The 23,683-nt window shown below is 36.2% G+C and overlaps 1 protein-coding gene and 1 long non-coding RNA gene across 2 annotated transcripts in view; one reads left to right on the top strand and one right to left on the bottom strand.

The window, feature by feature from the left end:
- Positions 1 to 15,240, bottom strand: part of CD200R1 (CD200 receptor 1) — a 32,796-nt gene extending 17,556 nt beyond the window's left edge. The window contains exon 1 of the mRNA XM_067738902.1: positions 14,881 to 15,240. Coding sequence (XP_067595003.1) covers positions 14,881 to 14,947 — 67 coding nt within the window. The 5' untranslated portion in view covers positions 14,948 to 15,240. The remainder of the gene's footprint in view (positions 1 to 14,880) is intronic.
- The window catches only part of LOC137225214 (uncharacterized), a 79,353-nt gene extending 63,963 nt beyond the window's left edge, over positions 1 to 15,390 (top strand). Inside the window, exon 3 of the long non-coding RNA XR_010943739.1 lies at positions 14,998 to 15,390. This is a non-coding gene — a long non-coding RNA (uncharacterized lncRNA). The remainder of the gene's footprint in view (positions 1 to 14,997) is intronic.
- The last annotated feature ends 8,293 nt before the right edge of the window (positions 15,391 to 23,683 follow it).

The raw sequence follows: 23,683 nt of genomic DNA, 5'->3' as shown, positions 1-23,683 counted from the left end.
AGCTAGATATCCGTATGTAAGACGAAAAAAAAACTTTAACCACTACTTAATAACATATACAAAAAATTACCTTAAATTTGATTATTGACTTAAATGTAAAAAGCTGAGACTGTAGTACTTCTAGAAGAAAACATAGGAGATAATCTCTGTGACTTTGGCATATACAAAGATTTCTTATAATACAAAATAACAAACCATGAAATAAAATTTGATAAACTGGACATTATCAAAATTTAAAACTTTTGGTCTTTGTAAAAGAACATTAAGAAAATGAAAAGGGAAACCACAGATTAGGAGAAAGTATTTATAATACAGGTATTTAACAAAAGACTGCTATGTAGAATATGTGAAGAACTTTTACAATTCAATAATTCTAAAATTCAATATTAAAAAACAGGCAAATGACTTGAACAGACACTTCACCAATAATATATTCAAATTGCCAATAAATACACAAAAAGATGTTCAACATTAGTAATCGTAGAGGAAATACAGACTTAAATCACAGTGAGATAATGATTACACACCTATAAGTATGGCTAAAGTTAAAGAGACTGATAATATATATTGGCAAGAATGTGAAGCAGTTGGAACACTCACACATTATAAATGGGAATGTAAAAAAGTATAACTGCACTAGAAAATTTCTGGCAGTTTTTTCAAAAGTCAAACATATGCCCATTTATAACCTCACCATTCCAATCCTAAGTATTTACCCAGGAGAAATAAAAACATATGTCCACACAAAGACTTGTGCATGAATGTTCATAGCAGCTTTATTCACAAATAACCAGAAGCTAGAAACAACCCAAATGCCAGTCAGCAAATAGATAAATTAGTTATCCATACAATGGGATACTATTCAGCAATGAAAAGGAATACACACAACATTGATGAATCTCAAAATCATTCCCTTGAGTGAAATAAGGCAGACACAAAAGAGTACACTACACACTACACAAAAGAGTACTACTAATGTAAAATGCTAACTAATTTATGGTGACAAACGGCAGATCAGTGGTTGCCTGAAGATATGGGAATGAAGACAAGGATGGACTACCAATATACATGGAGGAATATTTTGGGAATGATAGAAATGTTTTGTATCTTGTTTGCGATGATGATCACAGATATATACAACTGTCAAACCTCATCATAATGTACCTTTTAAACGGACACAGTTAATTGTACATAAATTATCCCTAGAGTTAATTTAAAATAATATCAGAAACATCAGGTTGTAACATACATAATATTAGAACATGCTTCTACACAAATAAACATAAAAGAAAATACAAATGAAAAACCTTGGCACTGAAAATACTGTTTAAAAAAAACCCTTTTCCATCTAAGTCAAAATCATCAGTAGAAGTAAGATGTTTTGTGATTTGACTACTAACGAAACCTCTTAGTCACTTTGAGCACTCACTTTGAGTTTTCTTTCCCAAATCGTCCTTGTCATATGCCTGAGCAAGCATATACCACCCACACAGTAGACACTGTATAGGCATTGACTGTGCAAACCCATACTCCAAAGGCTTCCTCCAGTGAGTGAAAAAGCCTCTCAGAAACAGCACATGGTTTTTTTGTGCTACTTAACAGTTTTTATCTATTGTAAAATCCTGTGCTCTGCTGGGCTCTACTGACTAAAAAAGTTAGAGATAGGCATTTCTGATAATTTCACCATTCTCGATAAAAACCTCTGATTCAGTAACTGTTATTAACCAAAATAGAACATGGATTATGCCATACTTAAATAGTCAGTCTAGTGCCTTAGATTATTATTTCTAAGGTATGAAGATGGAAAACAAAAAATTAAAGATTTTTCTGCCCTTTCATTCATTGGCAAGGTTTTGGGAGAATACAAACAAGCAGTAAAGAGTCTGATCAAATGAATTTTAAGCTAAAAGAATTCTAAAATTGAAGCAAAACTGTAGCTTAAAGTATCTGGCTATGCTCTAATAAAATTACCATATAGCTGTAAAAGAGAATAATGTAGAATAGCTTTATTTTTACGTTTCTTCTGATATTTCTCTCCAAAACTTGAGGCTTCTATGCTAGTATTGAACTAATTAGAAGTCATTCTTATTGCTTATTATGGTCTTTGCATCTTGTCATCTTTATTGTTATTTAACATTTAATGAACTTACTATCAACTCTTTTAGAAAAGGAACATAGAATACAAATATATTGAATATATTTCAATACACTGAAATCTGTGAGAATATTCTGATATTTTACACAAGGAAAATATTTGGTGTTTCAAGCTCTCAGACTTCAAAACTCTGCAAGTTATCATAATAAATACAGAACTGGACGATTTTGGATTAAGCAGTGGCAGGAAAATATGAGGGATATGAGTTTTACTTCTTACTGTGCTTCTTCCCTGAATCATTATAAATAATTAAATGAATTTATTTACTCTAGTTCTCTCCTCTGCAAAACACAGACTGTCATCCTTACTTAATAAGTAAGGAATAACTAGTGAAAGGTATCCAATGAACATTACAAACTGAGGTTTTAAACCCAGTAAAAAGGAAACCGTACATCTCTCCTAAAGATTCAAGTTTCATTTAAAATAAATGCAACTCTGAGACTGAGATCTTAATCACACAAAGAAAATTAAAATTACATTGCCAGAAGAACTTTATTTAGCTATACTGAGCACATAACTTTTTCTAATCACCAGTATGGTGAAGTAAATACAGTATAGAAAACTTTACTATAACTTTTTGGCTCCAGAAAGCTTAAAATATCAAGCTTAACATTTTAGTTAGTATGTTTGTACTGTGTTATATAAAACTGCATATTGTGGATATAGGTTAGACATAAAAGTATTATTTCCCAACAGTTTTTAGAGTTATGAATGGATTCAAGCAAGAAGAGACATTGAATTGTTTTCTTCAGAGGTCCTGAAAATAAGATGAATTGTCATCCAAATAGTCTAATTCTATTTCTGCTTCTAATGCAATGATTTTCATGTTGGGAACTAGTGGAAGTCCATGATAATTGGCCAGAAAATCCATAAACTTTGTAACTTTGGGGGAAGGGATCCTAATTTACAATTTTTTTTTCTGATATATAATTTAAAAGTACTCCCACCCCTGTAAGAATAATTGAAAGCATAGCCAATTTCCCCCCAATTTTATTTTCTAAATAGCAAGCAGGAATGGTTGGAATAACAGACTCATGTGATCTTTTTCTCTACTAAAGCTACCTGAAAAGTAATGCACTAATTTTACAAGAAATTTTGGAAGAAAGAAAATAGGTTTCTTTCTGCCTTCTTTCACTAGTTTTCATTGAGATGGTATCTTAGTGACCACCTATCACATATATAAGAGCTTTTGGACTGGTGGAGGGAAACTGGAAGCTGCATTAATAATATTTATTTATTCAGTTACAATAGCTAGACACTCAATAAATGCCCATTTATCATGGAGCTTTCAATCTAATGGGGACAATACACATTAACCAAATAATCAAATAATTATGTGAAATTGCAATAGCAATAAATGAAAAGTACATAAAATGTACCTTGAGTAACTTATCCTAGTACTGAGGCATGGTAGGCAGCCTCTAAGATGGCACCTACTGTTCCCTCTTCCTGGTATTCGTGTCTTTGTAAAATCCCCTTCTCTTGAGTGTGGGCTGGATTTACTAACTCACTTCTAACAAATAGAATACAGCAGAAGTGATAGAATGTCACTGCCAAGATTAAGTTATAAAAAGACTGTGGCTTCTGTCCTGGTGTTTTCTCTCTCACTCACTGCTGGCTCACTGTGAGAATATAAATATTTGTTAGGGGCTAATTTATTATGCAGTGATAGGTGATTAATACATGGCCCAATGAACAAGAAGCTGATAATAAGAAAGAGAATGAGAGGAGAATATTCCAAATAAAAGTAATTTTATGTGCAGAGAACATGTATCCGGAGGGAATATACTAGGATCTGAAGAAAGACCAGGGCTAAAAAAAAAGATAGTTTCAGCTTTTGCTATAAATCTAGTCTCCCATAATGATTTCAGGATTTTTTCCCTGAGACAAATGTATTTTCCTACGGAAACAGAAGAGAAAAAAAAAAAATAAATGTTTGACATTTTGGCAATATAAAATGAAACATGCCTTTTAAAATTAAAACTATCTCCTTCATCTGTCTCATAGCTTAATATTTCAATTAACATGATCCTTGCCTCCAAAAAGGAAAGAAACTGAAATGTAAAATACGAAATTTTTTATTTTAAATCATATTTGTTATTTCTGCACCAGAATTTTTCCAGGGGAAAAAAAACTATTTTGCAAACATCTAAAACTTTATGATAAAAATTATTTATATTAATGAACAGCAGCTACATACTTAAATATAGTTAAATCTCAAACATAATATTGACTAAATAAATGTAGTTATAATATACATAGTATGATTCCATTTATGCACAATACCAAAAAAAAAGGCAAAATAAATTTTATTGTTAGGGACTACATATGTACATGGTAAAATGTAAAAAAAAACCAGGGAATGATTATACACCAAAGAGAATGATTATCCCAAAAGATAATGGCTACCTTTAGAGCAAAGTTTGGGAGCTATAATTGAGGAAGAATTGGCAACAGTCTATGTCTTAATTTACATAGATATTCACTGTATAATTGTTCTTTAAAATGCACATATATCATACTCTGCAATATATATTATATATGTCACTATACAAGAAAATTAAAATAAGTACAAAGAAACACAAGAATACTTACGTTTTTTAACATAATAATGTCAACAATTGATCCTGGTATCACAACATATATTTCGTGTTCTTACAGTGTGAAAATGATTTATGTTTTAAAATACATTAATTTAGTAGCAGACAACACCTAATTAGGTGTTCAGTAAACAAAATATCGGGTAAAAACCCAAAGTTTTAACAGAGACAAAAATAGAAAAAAAACCCACCAAAATTAGAGTAAGAAAATCAACTAACATTTTGGCTCTTCCATTTATTACCTCTGTAATTTTGCACAGATTACTCTCTGAACCTCAGCTGCTTTATCTACACATATGGGAATTTAGTATCTGATAACAGTGGTCATTTAAATTCGTAAGGGGAAGGATGATTATTTATATCACTGATAAATGATACTAGGAGAACTAATTAGCCATTTGGAAAAGAAACATGGATAGGATACAATGATAATAAAAACCATATTTCTGGGAATAATTTTTGTGTGTGTGACGATAGTCACAAAGTCTGCATCATTTTATTAGGACACAGTATTAATGAAAGCCATATTGTTGGGCTAATTTTTTTTGAGGCAGTTACCATCACATAGTCCAAAACTAGTTAATGAAGACAGATTTGTTCCCTAGCTCATGGAAGATGTTGTACAAATGTGTATCAGTGATCACAAGGGTCAGTGTGTTCAGTGGACAGATCATGAATATATGTGCATATCAAATATACAAAGATACAGACATATCTCCTTTTACTGTGCTTCACTTTACTAAGATTTTTACAAATTGAAGTTTTGTGGCAACCCTGTGTTGTCAGATGATGGTTAACATTTTTTAGTAATAACGTTTTTAAATTAAGGTATGTACATTGTTTTTTAGACATAATGTTATTGCACACTTAATAGACTACAGTATAGTGTAGACATAACTTTTATATGCACTGAGAAACCAAAAAGTTTGTATGACTCACTTTATTGCAATATTCACTTTATTGTGGTGGTCTGGAACTGAACCCACAATATCTCCAAGGTATGCCTTATGTTCTAGGATATTAATTCCAGCATAGTTTTTAATTCCAAGAAAAAAAAAACTAGAAACAACCAAAAAGTCTATCTGTAGGGGCCAATTAAATAAGTTATAAAATAATATCTATGAAAGAGCTTTGGAAACTGCAAAATAATTATTGATACGATTTTTTTTAATGTTTGTAAAATTCAGACACATTATTAAGTGTTTTATATATATCATTTAGCTTAATCCTCACAGCAACCCCAGACATTATCTCAGGGTTTTGGGGTAAAATCTCCCAATTTAAAAATATTGGCAACAAATTCAAATTTTTAAAAATATTACATGAACCAGTCAAAAGTCTCTTCAAGCCAGATCCAGCCCATGGGCTGCCAAATTGCTGTCTCTGTTGTGGAAATTAGAGAAGAGGCCACAACCAGAGTCTTGAAAACATTTAAAATTAGGGATCTGTTGGAGGAAGTGAAGTTAGCAGAAATGATGAGGAAAAGTAAAAAGTAAATGCAGTGTCTTGAAGCCAGGGAAAGAGATTTCAAGACAGAAATACTCAAGGTCAAATCGTGTATGAAAAGTCTTAAAGTAAGGACTAAGAGGCTTTATGGTTTGCTAACAAGGTCATCAGAGACATTTAGGAGCTGTAAGAAAGTAGTGTTATAGTACAGAGGGAGGGGTAGAACAGATTGCAAGGGGCCAAGCAGAAGCAATTGTCAACAAATGTAGACTTGCTCTTTCAAGAAGTTTGACCTTGAAGGTATGGGAGATATGGGAGAATGGGACAGTGGCTTTATCCTTTCATGTCAAACCTGAAAGAGAGATATGGGGCAATATCTGGAACTATGAGGACTGAGAGGGTATTTAAGAAGAGAGGAGAACATAGCATATTTGTAGACAGAAGGAGGGAGCGCTAGAAGTTACAAGAATGAAGGAGGCTAACTGGTAAAGCAGGATCCTAAAGGTAGTGGGAGGAGATGAGACAAACGCAAAGTAGAGGCTTGCTTTTGAAGACTGACACTTGGTTTCTGAGAGAGAAGCATAAAGGGCAAGAGTGGTTACAGATACAAGAGACATTTTGAGGAAGTTTAGGTTGATAGACGTTTTCTGAGTATACGTACTCAGCTTCAGGTAGCTGTGCAGAGCTCTGGGGATGGTAGAATGAATAAGGCAAGGCGTTGGCCCTCAGAAACCTTATCATTTGGGGAAGTTAAAGTCCACATTGGATGATGGGTAAATCTGAAGGTGAACAGAATCTGATCTATAGCAGCCTGTAGATCTGGGACAACAGGGATAGTTCGGGTAATGAAGAAAGACCTAAAACAGTGTTCTTAATCCTAGCTCCCATCAGAATAACCTGCAAAGATTTGTGAAAGTCCAGATGCCCTGAAAGGTCTGATTAAGTAGGCTTAAGATGCCACCACTGTATCTTTAATACTTTAGGCCCTGCGGGTGACTGTCCGGCAACTAGCTTAAAATTACTGGCTTAGAACAACTTCTGGGTAACATGTAGGAGAGAGCCAATAAAAGGCAGATAGAATGATATTTTGGAGAATAAAAACAACTAGATTTAATAATTTTGAATCTACCACTATTTACTACTTGAACATTTTTTCAAAAATTGTCAATACCACAAAAATAAATCCTATAACCAGATACTCCCATATTACGTAATAGATAAATTGTAGGGAAAGATGTCATAGTATTTCATGGTAAAGTAACAAAATGGCAAGGACAAAGAAAAGAAATCACTAAACAATTTAAAACTGCATATGCGAACACCCTGTTTGGGAAAATATCTTTACCGAATCACTGACTGTTCTCCAATGACACAGTTTGAACACACTCAGGCTCCCCCTATGTTGATAGAAAATTAACATAGAATTAGTGGTCTAAGCCCACAGTCTCAGTTTCCCCCCCACCCACTCCATCCTCTATGTCAGCAATTTGTGGCTCTTATACCCTTCCATTCAAACCACAATTTTGAAGGTCACCAGGCCCTTTACATTCAAACTTTAGACCTTTCTTCAGTGCTTATGTTCCTGAGTTGCTTGGCATACTTTGATGCTATTATTTTCCTCTCCCTCTAAAACCCCTTCCTTCACCTCTACCAGTACCCTGTGCTTCTCTCTGTCTCCTCATTTGCAAGCCTGCCTGTCTCCTCAGGCACCTTAATAAAGGTATTGCCCCAAGTCTCGCCTGCTCCTCTCTCCCTTTACACCTTCTCTCACCATCCTTTCCCACCTCCAGAATTTGAATTGGGCCTCGACACAGTTGCTTTCTCCTTGTTTTACCACTTCAGTCACAGTTTAGCTCCCTCTGCCCTCGTACAGGCTGTTTGACTCTCTGGAATGTTCATCCCCTCAACCCTCCTTGCCTAGCTATTTTCTGCTCATCTTCATCTTAAACCTCACTTCCACAGGGCAGTCTTCCCTGACCCTCAGACCAGATCAGACTTACCAATTACACATTTCCATGCCACCCTATACTTCTCTTTACACATTTCATATTGCTTAATTATTTGCGATGATTTAGTTAATATCTACCTTTCTTACCAGATTCTAAGGTCCATGAGAGCAGGATCAATGTCTGTCTTATTCAGGTATCTGCAGCATGAAGCATAGTGTCTGACACATGGCAGACACCCACTTACTTATTGACTGACAGAAAAACTAGCCCACATGCTAGCCTTGACTTATTTTTCCTAAACAAAAATCTCAACCCTTAAGCTGCTATTTCTCTTCACTTGAATGCTTGCTGTTACTTCAAGTACATCACATCTAAAAAACCATAGATTCTCCCACATATACTTGCCACATCCATTTTCCCCTCTATTTTTTGGTGCTATGGAGGATTTCCAAGCTCAGCTCATCCACTAAAAAGTTGGGTAATGTCTTTAGTAACTCCTTAAACATTTCTGAGCTTTATTTGCCCATGTATAAAATGAAAGAATTTAATTTGAAAGTTTCTAAAATCCTTCCTGTCTGAAAACTCAATACTTCTCAATAGTGTCATGCATCTCCTTTATTTCACAAATGAGGAAATTACTGTTTAAAGGGGGGGCAAGTAATTTCTTAAAGATGACATAGCTAGCGGTTAGAATTATATCTCATGACGGATCTTTAAGTCCACTACAGAGATATATAAGAATCTAGAAAACGAGGGAAAGGAGAGTGAGATTTTCTTGAGAAAAATGAAAAGCACCAAAATAGTCAAGGCATGGATGAAATTTAGAAAACAAAAAGGCATTTAATAATATAATACATTCGATCTAAATGTCCAAGATAATACAACTAACCAAATCAATATCACTTGGTAAAAACACAATGATATTAAAAAGACATAGATTTGAAGAAAGTTCTACTTTGTTTATGGACAAGTAAGCTTCCACACATAACAACCACAAATTCTGGACCAAATAGAAAAACAACTATTTGAAGCCACTGGCAAGTAGAAAAAGCAAGAAGATTCTTGAGAGGTATCAATCCTTGAAAGAAAGAAAGTTTCCCATATTTACCACTTCTAGTCCCAGGAAAGGCTGCAGTTGGCATGACACTGGACAGCTAAAACTCTAATAGAAAACCCACAGTTCTCTGAAGAACAAGAATATAAATTTCAGGGCAACCTTGGTCTCTTGAAATTGAGAGAGGCAGAGAGCTAGAGTTCTAAATTCTGTGTATAAACTGTACCCACCTCTCTGGCTGACCCCAAGCCCCACATGGCAGGGCACACTTGAAGCCAACTAGCTAAAGGTAAAAGCACTGAGATTTAAAATACTGTCCAAGAGATCAGACTTCCCTGGTGGCCCAGTGGGTAGGGCTCTACGCTCCAATGCAGGGGGCCCGGGTTCAAACCCTGGTCAGGGAACTAGATCCTGCATGCATGCCACAACTAAGATTTCACATGCCACAGCTAAAAGTTCACATGCCGCAACTAAGAGGTCCGCGTGCCACAACAAACATCCCACATGCCACAATTAAGACCTGGTGCAGCCTAAATAAATACATTTTTTTAAAAAAAAAAAATGAAATAAAATACTGTCTGAGAGAGTTTTTAGTTTGAGTTCCACCAAGGTAAATGTTTTCTGGGGGAAAAAAATCAACAAAGTAATATAACAGAATATAGCCTCTAAGATGTAATATTCACAATCTAAACAAAATTACTCACCCTACAGAGAACCAGGGAAATGTGGCCCATTCTTAGAAGAAAAAAAATACATTAAAGAGAAATCAACCTCAAATTGACACAGATACTGCAATTATCAGAAAAGGACCATAAAGTAAATATTAAGCTATGCTCAGTGATATAAAAGAAAATAGATTCACAATGAATGAAAAAACAAAAAATCTCAACAGAATGAAAAGAGACAAGTTACAAAATAAATGGAAACTCTAAAATTGAAAAATACAATATCTGAAATAAAATATTCAGTGGATGGCCTTAAGAGAAGTGAGAGAGGAAGTTGTTAGCAAACTTAAAAATATATCAATAGAAGTTATCCAATCTGAAGAGCAGAGAGAAAAAAAAAACTGAAAAAAAAAACCTATAATAGCTATAGGGACCTGCAATGAAGTAGCATAGAAAGTTGATAGATAAAATATTTGAAGAAAACAGTGATTAAAAATTTCCCTGAATTTACTGAAAAGCATAAATTTACAGATTCAAGAATCTCAGTAATCCTCAAGCAGGAAAATATGAAAATAACTATACATAGACACATTATATGTGGTGAAACTGACAATAAAGAGATCTTTAAAGCGGCCAGAAAAAAAATGACTCATTATAGTCAGAGGAACAATGTTTTGAGTCTGCCAACTTCTCATCAGAAATAGTGAAACAACATTTTTAAAGTGCTGAAAGAAAAAAAGGTCAACCAGAATTCTACATCCAGCAAAAATATGCAAGAATAAATATGCAAGAATGAAGCATATTCAGATAAAATGAAACTAAGAGAACTCTTCACCAGCAGAACTACACTACTAATGATGATAATAGAAATTATTTAGGTTGAAGGGAAATAACACCAGACAGAAACTCAGAAATTCAGGAAGGAATGAAGAGCCCTGGAAATGGCAGCTATGATGGAGATAGTATGTGTACCCGAATCCTATTCGAGGAATGAGTTTCTGCTCCTGCTGCTATAGGAGCACTGTCAGCAGCCAGCCTTCAGTTCTCAGCATCTTCGGAGATCACCTCAGTTATCTCACGCACAGTCAGGCTTTTCCCAGGGCAGCCCACATCCGTTGACTAATTTGGAGGTATAAAGCCCCAGCCATTTTGATTCAATGCAGAGTCTCTCTGGAGCCACTCTAACTCTAGAGACCCCCATGAGGGGTCAGATGAGGGTCATGGTTAAGATTGCTGATGGACTTCTCCCTCTGCTCCCTTGTCCTACTTTCCAGCTGTTTCTTCCAAGTGTCCTCGCTAATAAACATTCTCTGCTCAAAACTCAACTTTTAATGTTTATAACTATAAAAAAAAGTAATGGTTTGATTCTTAGGAGCAATTAGCATCACACAGTCCAAAGTCATTTCATAACCACAGATCTGCTCCCTAATCCCATTTAGGAATTATCAAATGTGTGTTGATGACAACAAGGGGGAAGAGGCAAAAGTATATATTAAAAGTTACTATATTTTAATCCCTATTCAGATACAACATAAAACCAAATGAAAACTGAATTATCTTATTAACTAGCACCATTAACTGAAATACTCATGACTTTATTGGGAGGGAATTTATCTACTGTGGAACTCTCATTTGTTCCCATTTCCTTATTTCTATCCTCAACCTATTAGCGTCCTTACATCCAACTTCTCGTCTTACTCTGAAATTTCAGAAGAGTGTCTGTCCTCTTATTTAAAGTGAAGCATTCCATTTATACGGCAGATTGTCTCCCTTCCCATCTCTTCTCAGATCTTACTCTCTGTTATAGAGAGGAAGAAATAATTATCACTCCTAGGACCCAAATCCAAAAATCTCTAGAGTTTATTCTATTATTTTTATCTCTTCATGTGTACTCTCTTTGTGGGATCCTCCATCCACAAATTCTGGATGTGCTATACTTCCAAGTACTCGTAGGGATTTTCATCCTATGTGTTTGCCCTCTCTATACTGAATTTAACATCTTCCTCCGCAAAGAAACTTCCCTTCTCAGCTGCCAATGCCTCTCAGTAATGTCATGGGCCTTCCTAAAATGTAAACTCAAGGGTAGGAGCTCTTGCCTCTGCTTCACAATAAAGCTTTACCAAGTGCCACTCCCACTCAGTGAGATACCGATGCCACATTTTTCTCCAAAATATTGTTTTATTATATTATTTTCCTGACTAGTGTACAGTATCCAAGTTTCTTTGTTTAGAGATCAAGGACCCCTGAAATTCAGCCTTATTTCCTGCAGTCATATAACAAACAATCTCTGATCCATCAAGCTAAGAGTTCTTTTTCTCCCTGAACAACTTTGCCTTTGACCATGCTACACGTCTCCTCCTCCCACTTTCTATCTCTGCCTTTCCGCATCTATCCAAACCTATCATTCAAGACCCATCTCTTCCATAAAGGCTTCAGTAAGTCCAACCCACCATAATTTCTCCTATCTTTGGATTTTTACTAGATTCATACACAGTTTCAAGACTGAATGATTGAAAATGTTCTCCGTTTGTTTCATCTTAGCTTGATCTCTCTAATTTAGATTGCTAACAATTTTTAGGCCCTATTCACACACACACACACACACACACACACTCTCTATACACAAGACTCTATATAAAGACTTTTGGTTCATTTATCAATTGTTTAAGCATGGATGTTTAGAGGAAACCACACCTAAAAATTACCATAATGTGTAAATTCACAGCTATCACAAATTAGAAAAGGAAGAGAAGACTGAAATTAATGAGGACAAACACCTTCTTTTTCTCAATTGCTTTTAATCTCTTTTTCGGTTTTTTGCAAACCTGCGGAAGCTACCAAACAGCCCTGCCTTGATTTTTATCTCCTCTTCTTGTTACTGCCTGCCCCCTACTGGGAGATCATAACAAATGGTCAAAATTAGCCCAAAGAAGAAAAAAGGTGGAGGATTCCTTTTCAGTAACCTCATAATCTCAATATCTGTGAGATTATATATCGTTATAAAAGGTAGAATCTTTTATAAAAGATTTTGATGGGGACGTCAAAATATAATTTGAACACAAGAAAAAAATCTAGAAGACAATAGAATAAAGTAAAAAAGAAGTGGTGTGGGGTAAAGGGAGTTTGAGGGAAGGGGACTAGACACAGGGTTGGAGAGCTTTACTCTGCAGTGGAGGATTAGCATTGTTTTTATTTTTCCCTCTCAGGTATTTTCGTAATAAATCTTGCCTATCAACTACCACACTGCTTGAATTTATAAGCAAATAAGTAAAAATAAAGTAAGTGGATTTTTTAAAATAGTATGTTGTTTACAGTGAAGTCATTAGCTCTCTTTCTCCTTTGTGAGTTTGTCTTGTATAATAAAGTGAGTTATTTCTGTTTGGCAGCATTAATAACAAAATATTAGTGATAAAGTTATAAACTCATGCCCCAAGTGCTTTGCGTATCATTATTCTGAATTATTTCATGGTGAATTTATCATGCGAAATCACTGCACATAAAGTAATTTGCTTTTCCATATCTTTCCTAAACATTCTGATAACATTATAATTATAGAAGCACAGACTTCAGAGATTTGATATTTGTAGTATCGCCTAGTTGTGGTTAGAAATAGTTTTTAAATCCAAACCTTTAAAGCATTAAATTCAAAATTATTGATTATGTTTTAATCTTGATCTTTTTTCTTTTACCCAAAAGTCATACTGCAACTTGACATAAATAGCTCATTGCCTAGCTGACACTCCCTGCCAAGTTGGGTCCTGCACAGGTTTCTTTAAGAACTTTCTACAACAAGACCTCAACTATTGAAAGATTCAGATCAATTGGTTTTTTTTTTAAGTGAGTAAATACTCCATTCAGTTTATAACTAAGTATTGGCTTAGTGGCAGTTGTTAGTGAAAAGCACAATGACTAAGTATTGAGGAAAATTGCCTATTCAAATGTTTAGTGATGCTTACAGATGTATATTATTACTGGGTATGACTGTCATATACTAGTAGTGTAACCTTGGACAAAATCATTTCGCCTCTCTATGCCTCAGTTTCTACCTTTGTAAGATGGAGAAATGTCTTCTATGCCTGCTTCCCTGGGTTGCTGTGCAGAGCAGAGGAGAAAAAGTATGTGAAAATGCTCCATAGAAAAGTACAGTAATACAGTATAGTTACTTCACGTGTGCTCACCAGTAAGATTAACATGCAGAAAAACAGATGTTTTGCTGGAAGATAGTATTTTAAAGTCATTTATATGAGAAAAAATACTTTTCTTCCTTCAATTACCAAACTATAAAATTTAAAACCAAATGTTTCCTTGCAGCTGCTTCCACCTACTACAAGTGAAACCTGAAAACTCCCTCCCACTCCTACCAACCCTCTATAGTGAAACCCGGACAGCCCCGCAATAGCCCCAAGTTCTCCACAACTCCTGCAGGAACCTAGATGTTGAAGAACGTGTCTTCTAACCCAGAAACTGTCTCTGACAGCCCACACATGTTAAAGATAAATACAGACCTACATCACAGACGCACCACCAAACTTCGGAACGTGTTATATTTTTAAAAGTGCCTGGTCATCGAAAGTGACAAGAAAGCAATAAATTTTACTAATTTATACTGTTAACAATATGAGCATAAATAGGTTGGGATTATTATTTAAGTTTTTTAAGAGGGGGAGACGAAAATAGCGCCACTTTTTTCAGGTGACTTGAATTGCTACTAGAAATTAATTTATTCTATCTCGCTCAAAAAAGGGGGAGGGGGAATAAGGAAATGGGCAGTGGGGCAAATTATAGAGATATGTAGAGTGTAGTAGGACACAAAATAAAATAAGTAAGACAAAGAGGAAAATAAGAATAATAAAGTGAAGTAAATTTAGATGGAAACCCCATCCCCCATATCTCAGATGGCATTTATCATGCTCTGCTTCACAAAAAAGGCAAAGAAAGCTCAGGAAAAGCTTAGCCCGGGTTTCTCACCAGTCATTCTCCTGTCACCCTCCCAAAGAGAATTCAAACCCACCTGCAACTAAGTAGAGAGTCAAAATCAGTAGTAGCTGAAGATCAGAAGTTATCCAAGTGCAGGACATTTCTGTTTTCTTATTTTCTGCCCTTCACTCAGCACTGTTCCTCCACACAGGTGTAAAAGGAGCTATGGACATGGTGAGGCTCTCTCTCGTCCACTTCTCCGTGCTGGATCCTCTTAGCCCATTAGCAGCACGACGACACTTCTTTCCTCATAGCCCCTTCCGTCAATACTATGTGTTTCAGCCTGATTAGTAACTTGGAACAGAAGAAACTTCTCTGGAACTTGACACAGCAATGGATTTCCTGTATGAAGCACTGAAGCAAAGACGGAGGAAGTGGATTGATTGAATTATCTTTCAGCTCATTGGTTCTCTTCTCACTTCTGCTGTACACAGATAAACTTTACAGTAAGGCATTGAACGTGCCCAAGATAAACTGATTTGTCTAAATTTGGTTTACAAAGCAAAACAGGATATTTCTCTATATTTGACCCATCCTGTAAATTTCCCAGTCATCATAACTTTTAGCAGTTATCTCCAGTTTGAAGAGGTGTACAGCCTCAGTAATCAAGTTTAGAATAAAAGATTTTTCCCTTGAAAATTCTTATGTGATTACTGTCTATAATGGGAGTCACATACAACTCTAGAAGCATCATGAGTGTATTACTACTGTAATAAATTACCACAAACTGAGTGGCTTAAAACAACACAAACTAATTATCTTACAATTCTAGAGGTCTGAAGTCCAAAATAGATCTTATAGAGCTAATATCAAGGTGTTGGCAGGGCTGTGTTCTTTCTGGACACATGGAGAGTATCTGTTTTTTGCCTTTTCCAGCTTCTAGGGGTCACTTGAATTCTGTGTCTCATGGCTGCATCATTCCCACCCCTGTTCCTTTGTTATATCTTCTCTGGTGGTAAGTCTCCTGCCTCCCTCTTATAGAGACCTTTGTGATTATATTGGACCACCCAGGTAATCCAGGATCATAGCCCCATTTCAAAATCCTTAACTTAATCACATCTGCAAAGTCTCTTTTCCTGTGTAAGGCTACACATATACAAGGGGTTAGGACACGGACATCTTTGGGGGGAGCATAATACTGTCTATCACAATTCAGTACTTATTCCCATTCACTTTCATGTTTGAAGAGCTAGAATGATCATTTGAACCAAATTAACAAATAAATACTCATCTTTAGTTGCCACACGTCTGGAATTTAGAGTTACCAAAAAACAAAAACAAAAAACACCTGCCTTAATGTGACTATTCATAGGTATTTAGATTATGTTTGGGAGGAATAAACTCCTGTATGTGCTAAGAGTTTCCTACCCCAAGGCAAAACTCCCCAGGAAGGGGAAGAAAACATTGCAAACAGGAAAAAAATTAAATAACATGCATTTTTTTTTCTTTAAGCTAGCAGTTCCATCTTGCCTCTTGCCAAAGAGTAAACTATATATATTTCCCCTCTTCCCCTTCTCAAGCTTTCCTTCCACTGAGTCAATTTAAGACAGTGAAATCAGGTGCTTGAGGGCATGGAATACTTAAGAAGACCATGGATTGAGTTTCTGCTGGACAATTACTAATCTGATGATACTAGGCAAGTTTCTTAATTGAGTCTATGACCTATTTTTTCCACTTAATATTATATTGATATGAGCATTTTCTCATGTCATCAAAAATTCTTGATGATCATTTATGTTAGTGCCTGTTCAATGACACAGCCAAAACTAAAGCACAGAAGGGTTACATGATCTGCCTGAGGTCCCAGTGACTTGGTGACAAAGCTGGGAGTAAAACTCACATTTCAAGTTCACTAGCCCTCTGTTCTTTCCAGTTAACTCCTCTGGCTTGAAATTTCAGGCAACAGCTTTAAATAGACACACTCCTATGCCCTCATCTCAGGTCCAACCACAATGTACAATCAGCATGTTAAGAGTCAAGCGCGTGGTGTGAAAAATCATAGAATTCTCAAAGTAGATTTGGCGGGATGAGACCTTCTCTTCACACTCTTACATCCCCTCCATCCCAAAACCCCATCCCCCCAACCTCCCAACTCCCACCTTGACCTCTTATGCAGAGCAAGTATTTGGAAGAACAATAAAGAGACCAAGGTTTGTTAGCATAACCATCCACCAAACATAAGCCGTGAAAGTCAACAGAATGAGAGAAAAATGTGATTGTCTTGTATATGCAGGTCTCTGAAAAATCTCAAAGAGTCTCCTTAGGTGTGCCCCTTGGGTCCCAAAAAGCAGAGCAAAAGATGGAAACAAGATCAAGAGGAAGGTACCCCTCAAACCAGAAACTCAAACCTTTTACTCCACCAGTCTTCCAACTCCTCTTCAGTACTGCCAATTATGAATCAGTGCCCACAGAGACAAACAGAACAATGTTATGCAGGTTAATGTTGTAGTAGCCAAGACAAAAAGGCCTAGTAAGCTTTAGTAAGTTAGAGCTGCTTTAAGACATAATGCCCCCAATTTGCACTGTTGATTTACTAAAAAAAAAATTCATCTGCCTATAAATGCTTTTGAAGTAAACTTCTTCCAGTCAGGTGTATCTCTTTGTCTTGTGTCACAGTCGTGCTTAGCCACAACTGAAACCAGTCAAGAAGATGTTGTCATCTTGCCCTTGGGACCCCTTCCCATTATATAAAGGCTTTGCATGGACCTTGAATATTTACTGCACAGACTCTAACGGCCTTTTATTTCTGACCCCTTGTTCTCCATTGCCTGCTCTTTCACCTCTTGGATTTGAGTCTTGACTGCCTATAACTGAAGTACCTGCCTGCTCCTCCTTCCTTAGCTGAATCTTCTGGATGTGTATCCTTGCAGTAATGGGCCAATGCCTACTTGTCATTTTTGCTCTCTGTGAACATTCTGGCTTAGATATGTGGCCTGACTTACCCTTCCATTTGCATGTGCGTACACACGCGCACACACAAACTCACATGCACACTACTAAACGCTTAATCCCAAGTCCCTTAGTTTACCCTGTCCTACTGCCACCCAGTTGCTAATGTAACTATTTCATGGAGGTGAAAGAACAATGCCCAACAATGAGAAGAATTTCAAAGAATTCAAACTCTACAATGCTCCACTCTTTATTTTATTTCCTCCCTGCCCTCATGGTACAATGGTTAGAGATCTGAGGCTAATGAATTACCACAGAGCCACTATAATTCAATCTATGATTGCCTAAAATGGCTGGTCTCCTAGCCATTTCCTATTTCCCTATTCTCTAATTCACTTTTCTGCAATCCTCCCTGATCCAAGCTCTGAAGACCCATCTGAAGTCCTGGATCTTCTTCCATGCACAGTCATTAAATGTACTGATGAGTAACTTAAGAAAGCCTCACAAAATGTATATTTCTATTTTTTACATTCTACTATGTCATTGATATTTACCTTGAAATTTTTCACTTTCAATATACAGTTGATGCTATACCTCCATAATTCTCCTTTAAAAGTTAGAAGATAGATAAGAGCTAATCATTGTTTTCCAATATAAGTTCATAAATTGTACAAAAAGAAAATTTAGAAGTAAATATTTGAAAATAAAATGTATGCAATATCAAGTAAACAAGTAAAACCAGAACAGAGAAATTAGTAAACACATTTTATATATTTATATCTTGTTAAAATATCAATTCTAGACCTCACTGGTTCTGTCCATAGTAAATAGTTAAGATCCTGTTCTAAGCATTTTATAAATATGGCCTCATTTAACCCTCTCAACCCTATGAAGTAAAAACATTATCCCCATTTTACAGTTTACTAAAGTCAGTAAATTGTCCAGTCACACAGCTAATAAGTGATGGAGATAGGATTCAAGCCTAAGAAATCTCACTCCAAGTCTGTCTCTTAATTATGTGGCAAATTACTTTACTACCTATTTTTTAACTCTGTCTTGACTCTAATGCATCTCCCACACTTATCACCCTTCCTTAATCTGTTCTACTCACTCATTCTTTCTTCCATTTGGGCACTCTCACAACTTAATAGTTTGTTTTAAAGAGACAGAGAGAGAGATACGTGGACGTATGGATGGAGGGAGAGAGGGAGAGACAGAGACGGAGAGACAGAGACAGAGAGACAGAGACAGAGGGAGAAACTCTGTGCTCTGCCTCTAATCACTATTTGCAGTAAGATCACTCTCTGCTGCCCCCTGGGGATAATTTGGTGAAACCAAAGCTAATATTTTTACAAATCAATTTATTAGCAAATTCAGTAACAGCTACACTGAGATTTTGATTACAAAGTATGTTAACATTCTAACATGTTACTCCACTTCCCAAAGAGAACTTGGATATGGGGGAGGGGGAGGAGTGCTGACCAGAGAAACATCCCTTTTCTGTGGCATTAGAAAGGGGAGGGACAGCTGGGGACCTCCCCAACCCATTTCCCCCTCCTTCCAAACTCCTGACCAGCCCCTCAATCAGTGTTTGAGCCTCCTAATTCCCCTTACACACCGCTTGGTGAATCTTGGTGATGATTTTGGCAACTTCGGGTAAAACTGGCAATTCTCAGAGAAGAAGAAAAAAAAAAAAACTTCAGAGGAAGTTATGTTATTTTCATCTATGAGTGACAACTGGGACGGGGAAGTCCAGAAGAATACAGAAATGAATTGAAAAGAATGAAAAGCCAAGTCATATACCTTGGCTAAAAACCAATATCCAGGCAAAGTATTCTGAAAAGAGACACATATTATCTAATCTCCAAAACGCCTTAGTTACTAGAGTCAAGAAGGAACAGGAACTTTTAAAAATAAATTTTCCAGACTGAGCTCAATGGGATCACCTTAAAAGTTTTAGACAGTATTAAATTAATAAATTATTTCTGTGCAACTTTCTGGTAAAAGAATATGAAACATGAAAATTATATCATTCATAGAAGCTGGTATCTCTCTACAATTTCATTCAATTTTCAATGAAACTTTTTCAGGGAAATGACAAATGTTCTGTTGACCATGGTTTTATTATATCAGTGGCTTAAAATTTGTATTCCCAAACTACATATTTGACCATACTACATATTTGTCTATTTTTTATGACATCCCATAATGTTTTCAATGATTAACCAGAATGTAGTTTAAGTTGGTTAAACTTTCATTAAATTTGGAAGTTTAAGAATGTTAACAATTTTTTTCCTAGTTTTCAGAGTAGCTGTTAAGACCATGGTCCCTAAAGTTGAACTTCCTGGGTTCAAACTTCAGTTTTGCTGCTTAGTTTTTGATTACTGCATTTTTTTTTTCTGTTCTAGAATGTCTATTTGATTCTTTTTTTCAAATCTGCTGTCATTTTTTAATTTCTCATTTTCCGCCAAAATTTTGACTTTGTCTTTTGTCTCCTTGAACACAAAAAGAATATTTTAAAGTATCTGAGAATTCCAGTGTTAGAGTGGCTGTGAGTAAATCTCTATTATCTATTGTTTCTATTGTTTCTTTCTGTGATGTCAGGTTTCCTCATGTGCCAAGCATTGTGTGTTGTTTTCCAAAGTGTAGAAAAAATTTGAGGCCCTGTATGATTTTATCTGTCTCCAGAGAAGATTTTCATTTACTTCTGCCCAGAATCCGAACATTAGCAATCTGGCATCATCTTAATCCAACGTTAAGGACAGATTCTCTAGGCCACCAGGGGCCTGAAAGCTGGATTGTAGTCTACGTGAGGAATGGTTTTACTTTCTCCTTGCCTCCCCACCTCTCCTGCCCCAAGAAACTGTAAAGCACTACTTAAATTTTCAGCCAGCTCATCTAGATCAACAAATATCCCCAAGGTAAAAGTAGTTACAGGTGCTAGCCTCACCAATCTGTATTTCTTTCTTTTTCTGGATATTGACCAGGTAATTCTTCATCACCTTGTGAGTTCTCTGATACCTTCCAACAGATTGATTATTACTATTATTACTATTTCTAGCTTTTCTACTTGTCTTCAGTGGGAAGGTTGGTCTAAATTTCTATCTGGCATTACCTGATACAGAAGTCCCATCCTTTGATTCTTTACTCTTCCTTATCTCCCACAATCCATCAGCAAGTCTTTTTGTTTCCTCCTTTAAAATATTTCCAAGTGGTGGGGGAGGGGGTGTGTGATGAATTGGGAGATTGGGATTGATATATATACACTAATATGTATAAAATAGATAACTAATAAGAACCTGCTGTATAACAAGATTAATTAATTAAATTAACTTTAAAAATATTTCCTAACTTGGCCATTCTACCAATCTCCACTGTATTGGATCAGAAAAAAAAAAAGAGAGAGAGACTAAAGTTCTTAATTCAAAAGCACTTTTTTTAAAATTTAACTTGTGGGCAGTAGCAAAAAGATAAACAGATACCAGAAGCTGAAGAACCCTTGCATTTGGTAGCTGCTCCGTTTTATCCCACCTTTCTGCAATCTGCTCTACTAAAATCTTTGTTTATTTTGGTCACTTGTAGACTTGACTATGTTAATGAAACATAAAAGCTCAGATATTCCATACATCAAATTTAAGAATTTTAAAAGTCAGAAGTCCTACATTATTTTTCCTTGAAATCATTTATGCTGTATTAACATCTGTCTAAATTATGTTTCTGTGACTATTTTCCTACTAGTGACGTTTCTTTCTTGTATGCTTTAATTCATCTTATTTAATATACTGCCAATAATTTCGGAGTGGTTTACTATGACTTGAAAGTGTGTCTAGGGGAATTTTCTAATGAATATTTTTACGATCCTCTCACATTTGTCGGTGGGGGCGAAGGTTATGAGACTGTTTAGATGTTGAATGCTCTGTATCAAAAAAAGGAAGTAGATAAGATCTATCTGGTTTAGTGTTTCTACATTTTCCTTAGGTGAACATGATAAAGCAATCATACCGATAAGAAGTGGTGCCCTGGTTCTAACAAATTTGTCCTAGGCCAATTATGACTGAGCTCCTGCTGGAGATGCACCAACCTTGGGGAGAATGAATCAGAGATGAGCTTCATCACCTAATGATGAAGCTAATAGGTGATATATGAAGCATTAGGTAATGTATCATCACCTAATGATATATAAACCCTAATTTTTCAAAACGAAAACCCCAGAACCAACGGCAGTGGGAACACAGCAGCCACGCTTCCATCTTCCAAAGCAAATCATCACCACAGTATCTATCATGAGGCATCTCCATCCAGAGGGAGGAAACCCGGACCATTAGAATGTCTTGGGAGAAACTTTTGGGAGAAGAGATGTGGGCAGTGATGTGAAAGGTAGGCTGCTTTTATCTTTGTCCATTGTGCATGTATTAAATAATCTCTCTTCTAAGGTAATGCATTTTATGACTGCTTAAATCTGGTTTGCTGACGTGAGAGGATCAAGAAAAAAGAGAAATAAACTATTACTACCGCTAAAAGAGTTAAGCTTTCCCAGGAATATGTCATCAGGTATTTAACTTAAATTTTAACTTGGGACCATTTGGAAGCAAATAACAACTCCTTGAGCCCTGGGGTATCAGTATTATTCAGAATCAGACTCAGATTGGAACTAGTTTTGGAGAAGTGACATGCTGAAAGGAATCTTTTTAAAAATCTTACTTATAGTCTCTTATTCCACTGTTATTCTTCTTCCAAAAGATTGTCCCTTTATTCAAGTATAAATATTAGGTAACTCAGGGCTTCCCTGGTGGCGCAGTGATTGAGAGTCCGCCTGCCGATGCAGGAAACACGGGTTCGTGCCCCGGTCCGGGAAGATCCCACATGCCGCGGAGCGGCTGGGCCCGTGAGCCATGGCCACTGAGCCTGCGCATCCGGAGCCTGTGCTCCGCAACGGGAGAGGCCACAACAGTGAGATGCCTGCGTACCGCAGAAAATATATATATATATTAGGTAACTCAGTTATGCTCTATATACACCAATTTGTATCTCTATTAAATGGGATTAAACACAATGACTTTAAGAGGCCATTTGAAATAATTCTCCTGCAAGGCAAAGAGATGCATGATATAAAATATACTTTCTATAAAAAGAAACAAAAAATGGAGAGGGATCAAAATATATTTTTAATGTTATTATTATAAGAGTAGTATCTTCTTTGCGAAAGCAATTGAAACAGTAGCACAAAGTTATATAAAGTAAAAAATGAAACTGTTCCTCCAAATGCTCCAATTTCTACCTGCCTTCTCATTTCCACTCTCCATTTGTGGTAGACAGAACAATGTTTCCCCCAAACATGTCCATCCTAATCCTCAGAACCTGTGAATAGGTTTCTTATGGCAAAAAGGACATTGCTAATGTGATTAAGTTAAGGAGTTTAAAGGGGGGAAATTATTTTGGATTATCTAGTTGGGTCCAATATAATCACAAGGACCCTTATAGGGGAAAGAGGGAGGGAAGCAACTCAGAGTCAGAGGGATGAAAGGCGCTACATTGCTGGCTTTGAAGATGGAGAAAGGAGACAAGAGCCAAGGAATGCAGGCTGCCTCTAGAAACTGGAAAAGGCAAAGAGGCAGATTCTCCTCTAGAACATCTAGAAGGAACACAGCCTTGCTGATACCTTGATTTTAGCCCAGTTAAAGCCATTTCAGATTTCTGACCTCCAGAACTGTAAGACAATAAATTTGTAAGACAAGAGTTGTTTTAAGCCATTAAACTGCTGTATTTTGTTAGAGCAGCAACAGAAAATCAATACACTGTTTAACCACTGTTATGCTTGTATAGTCTTCCACAATAGGTACAAAGGCCTGCTATGATTTTTTTTATTATTCTTTCTCCTTTATCAGTCCACTCCTAATATTTGTTGGGCCCACGTGAGAGTACAGATGGAGGCCCACATAGCACATGTC

Source organism: Pseudorca crassidens, chromosome 5 (assembly GCF_039906515.1).
Source record: "Pseudorca crassidens isolate mPseCra1 chromosome 5, mPseCra1.hap1, whole genome shotgun sequence".
Taxonomy (NCBI): domain Eukaryota; kingdom Metazoa; phylum Chordata; class Mammalia; order Artiodactyla; family Delphinidae; genus Pseudorca; species Pseudorca crassidens.
The sequence above is the reverse complement of the archived record's forward strand: the minus strand, read 5'-3'. Positions and strand labels throughout refer to the sequence as shown.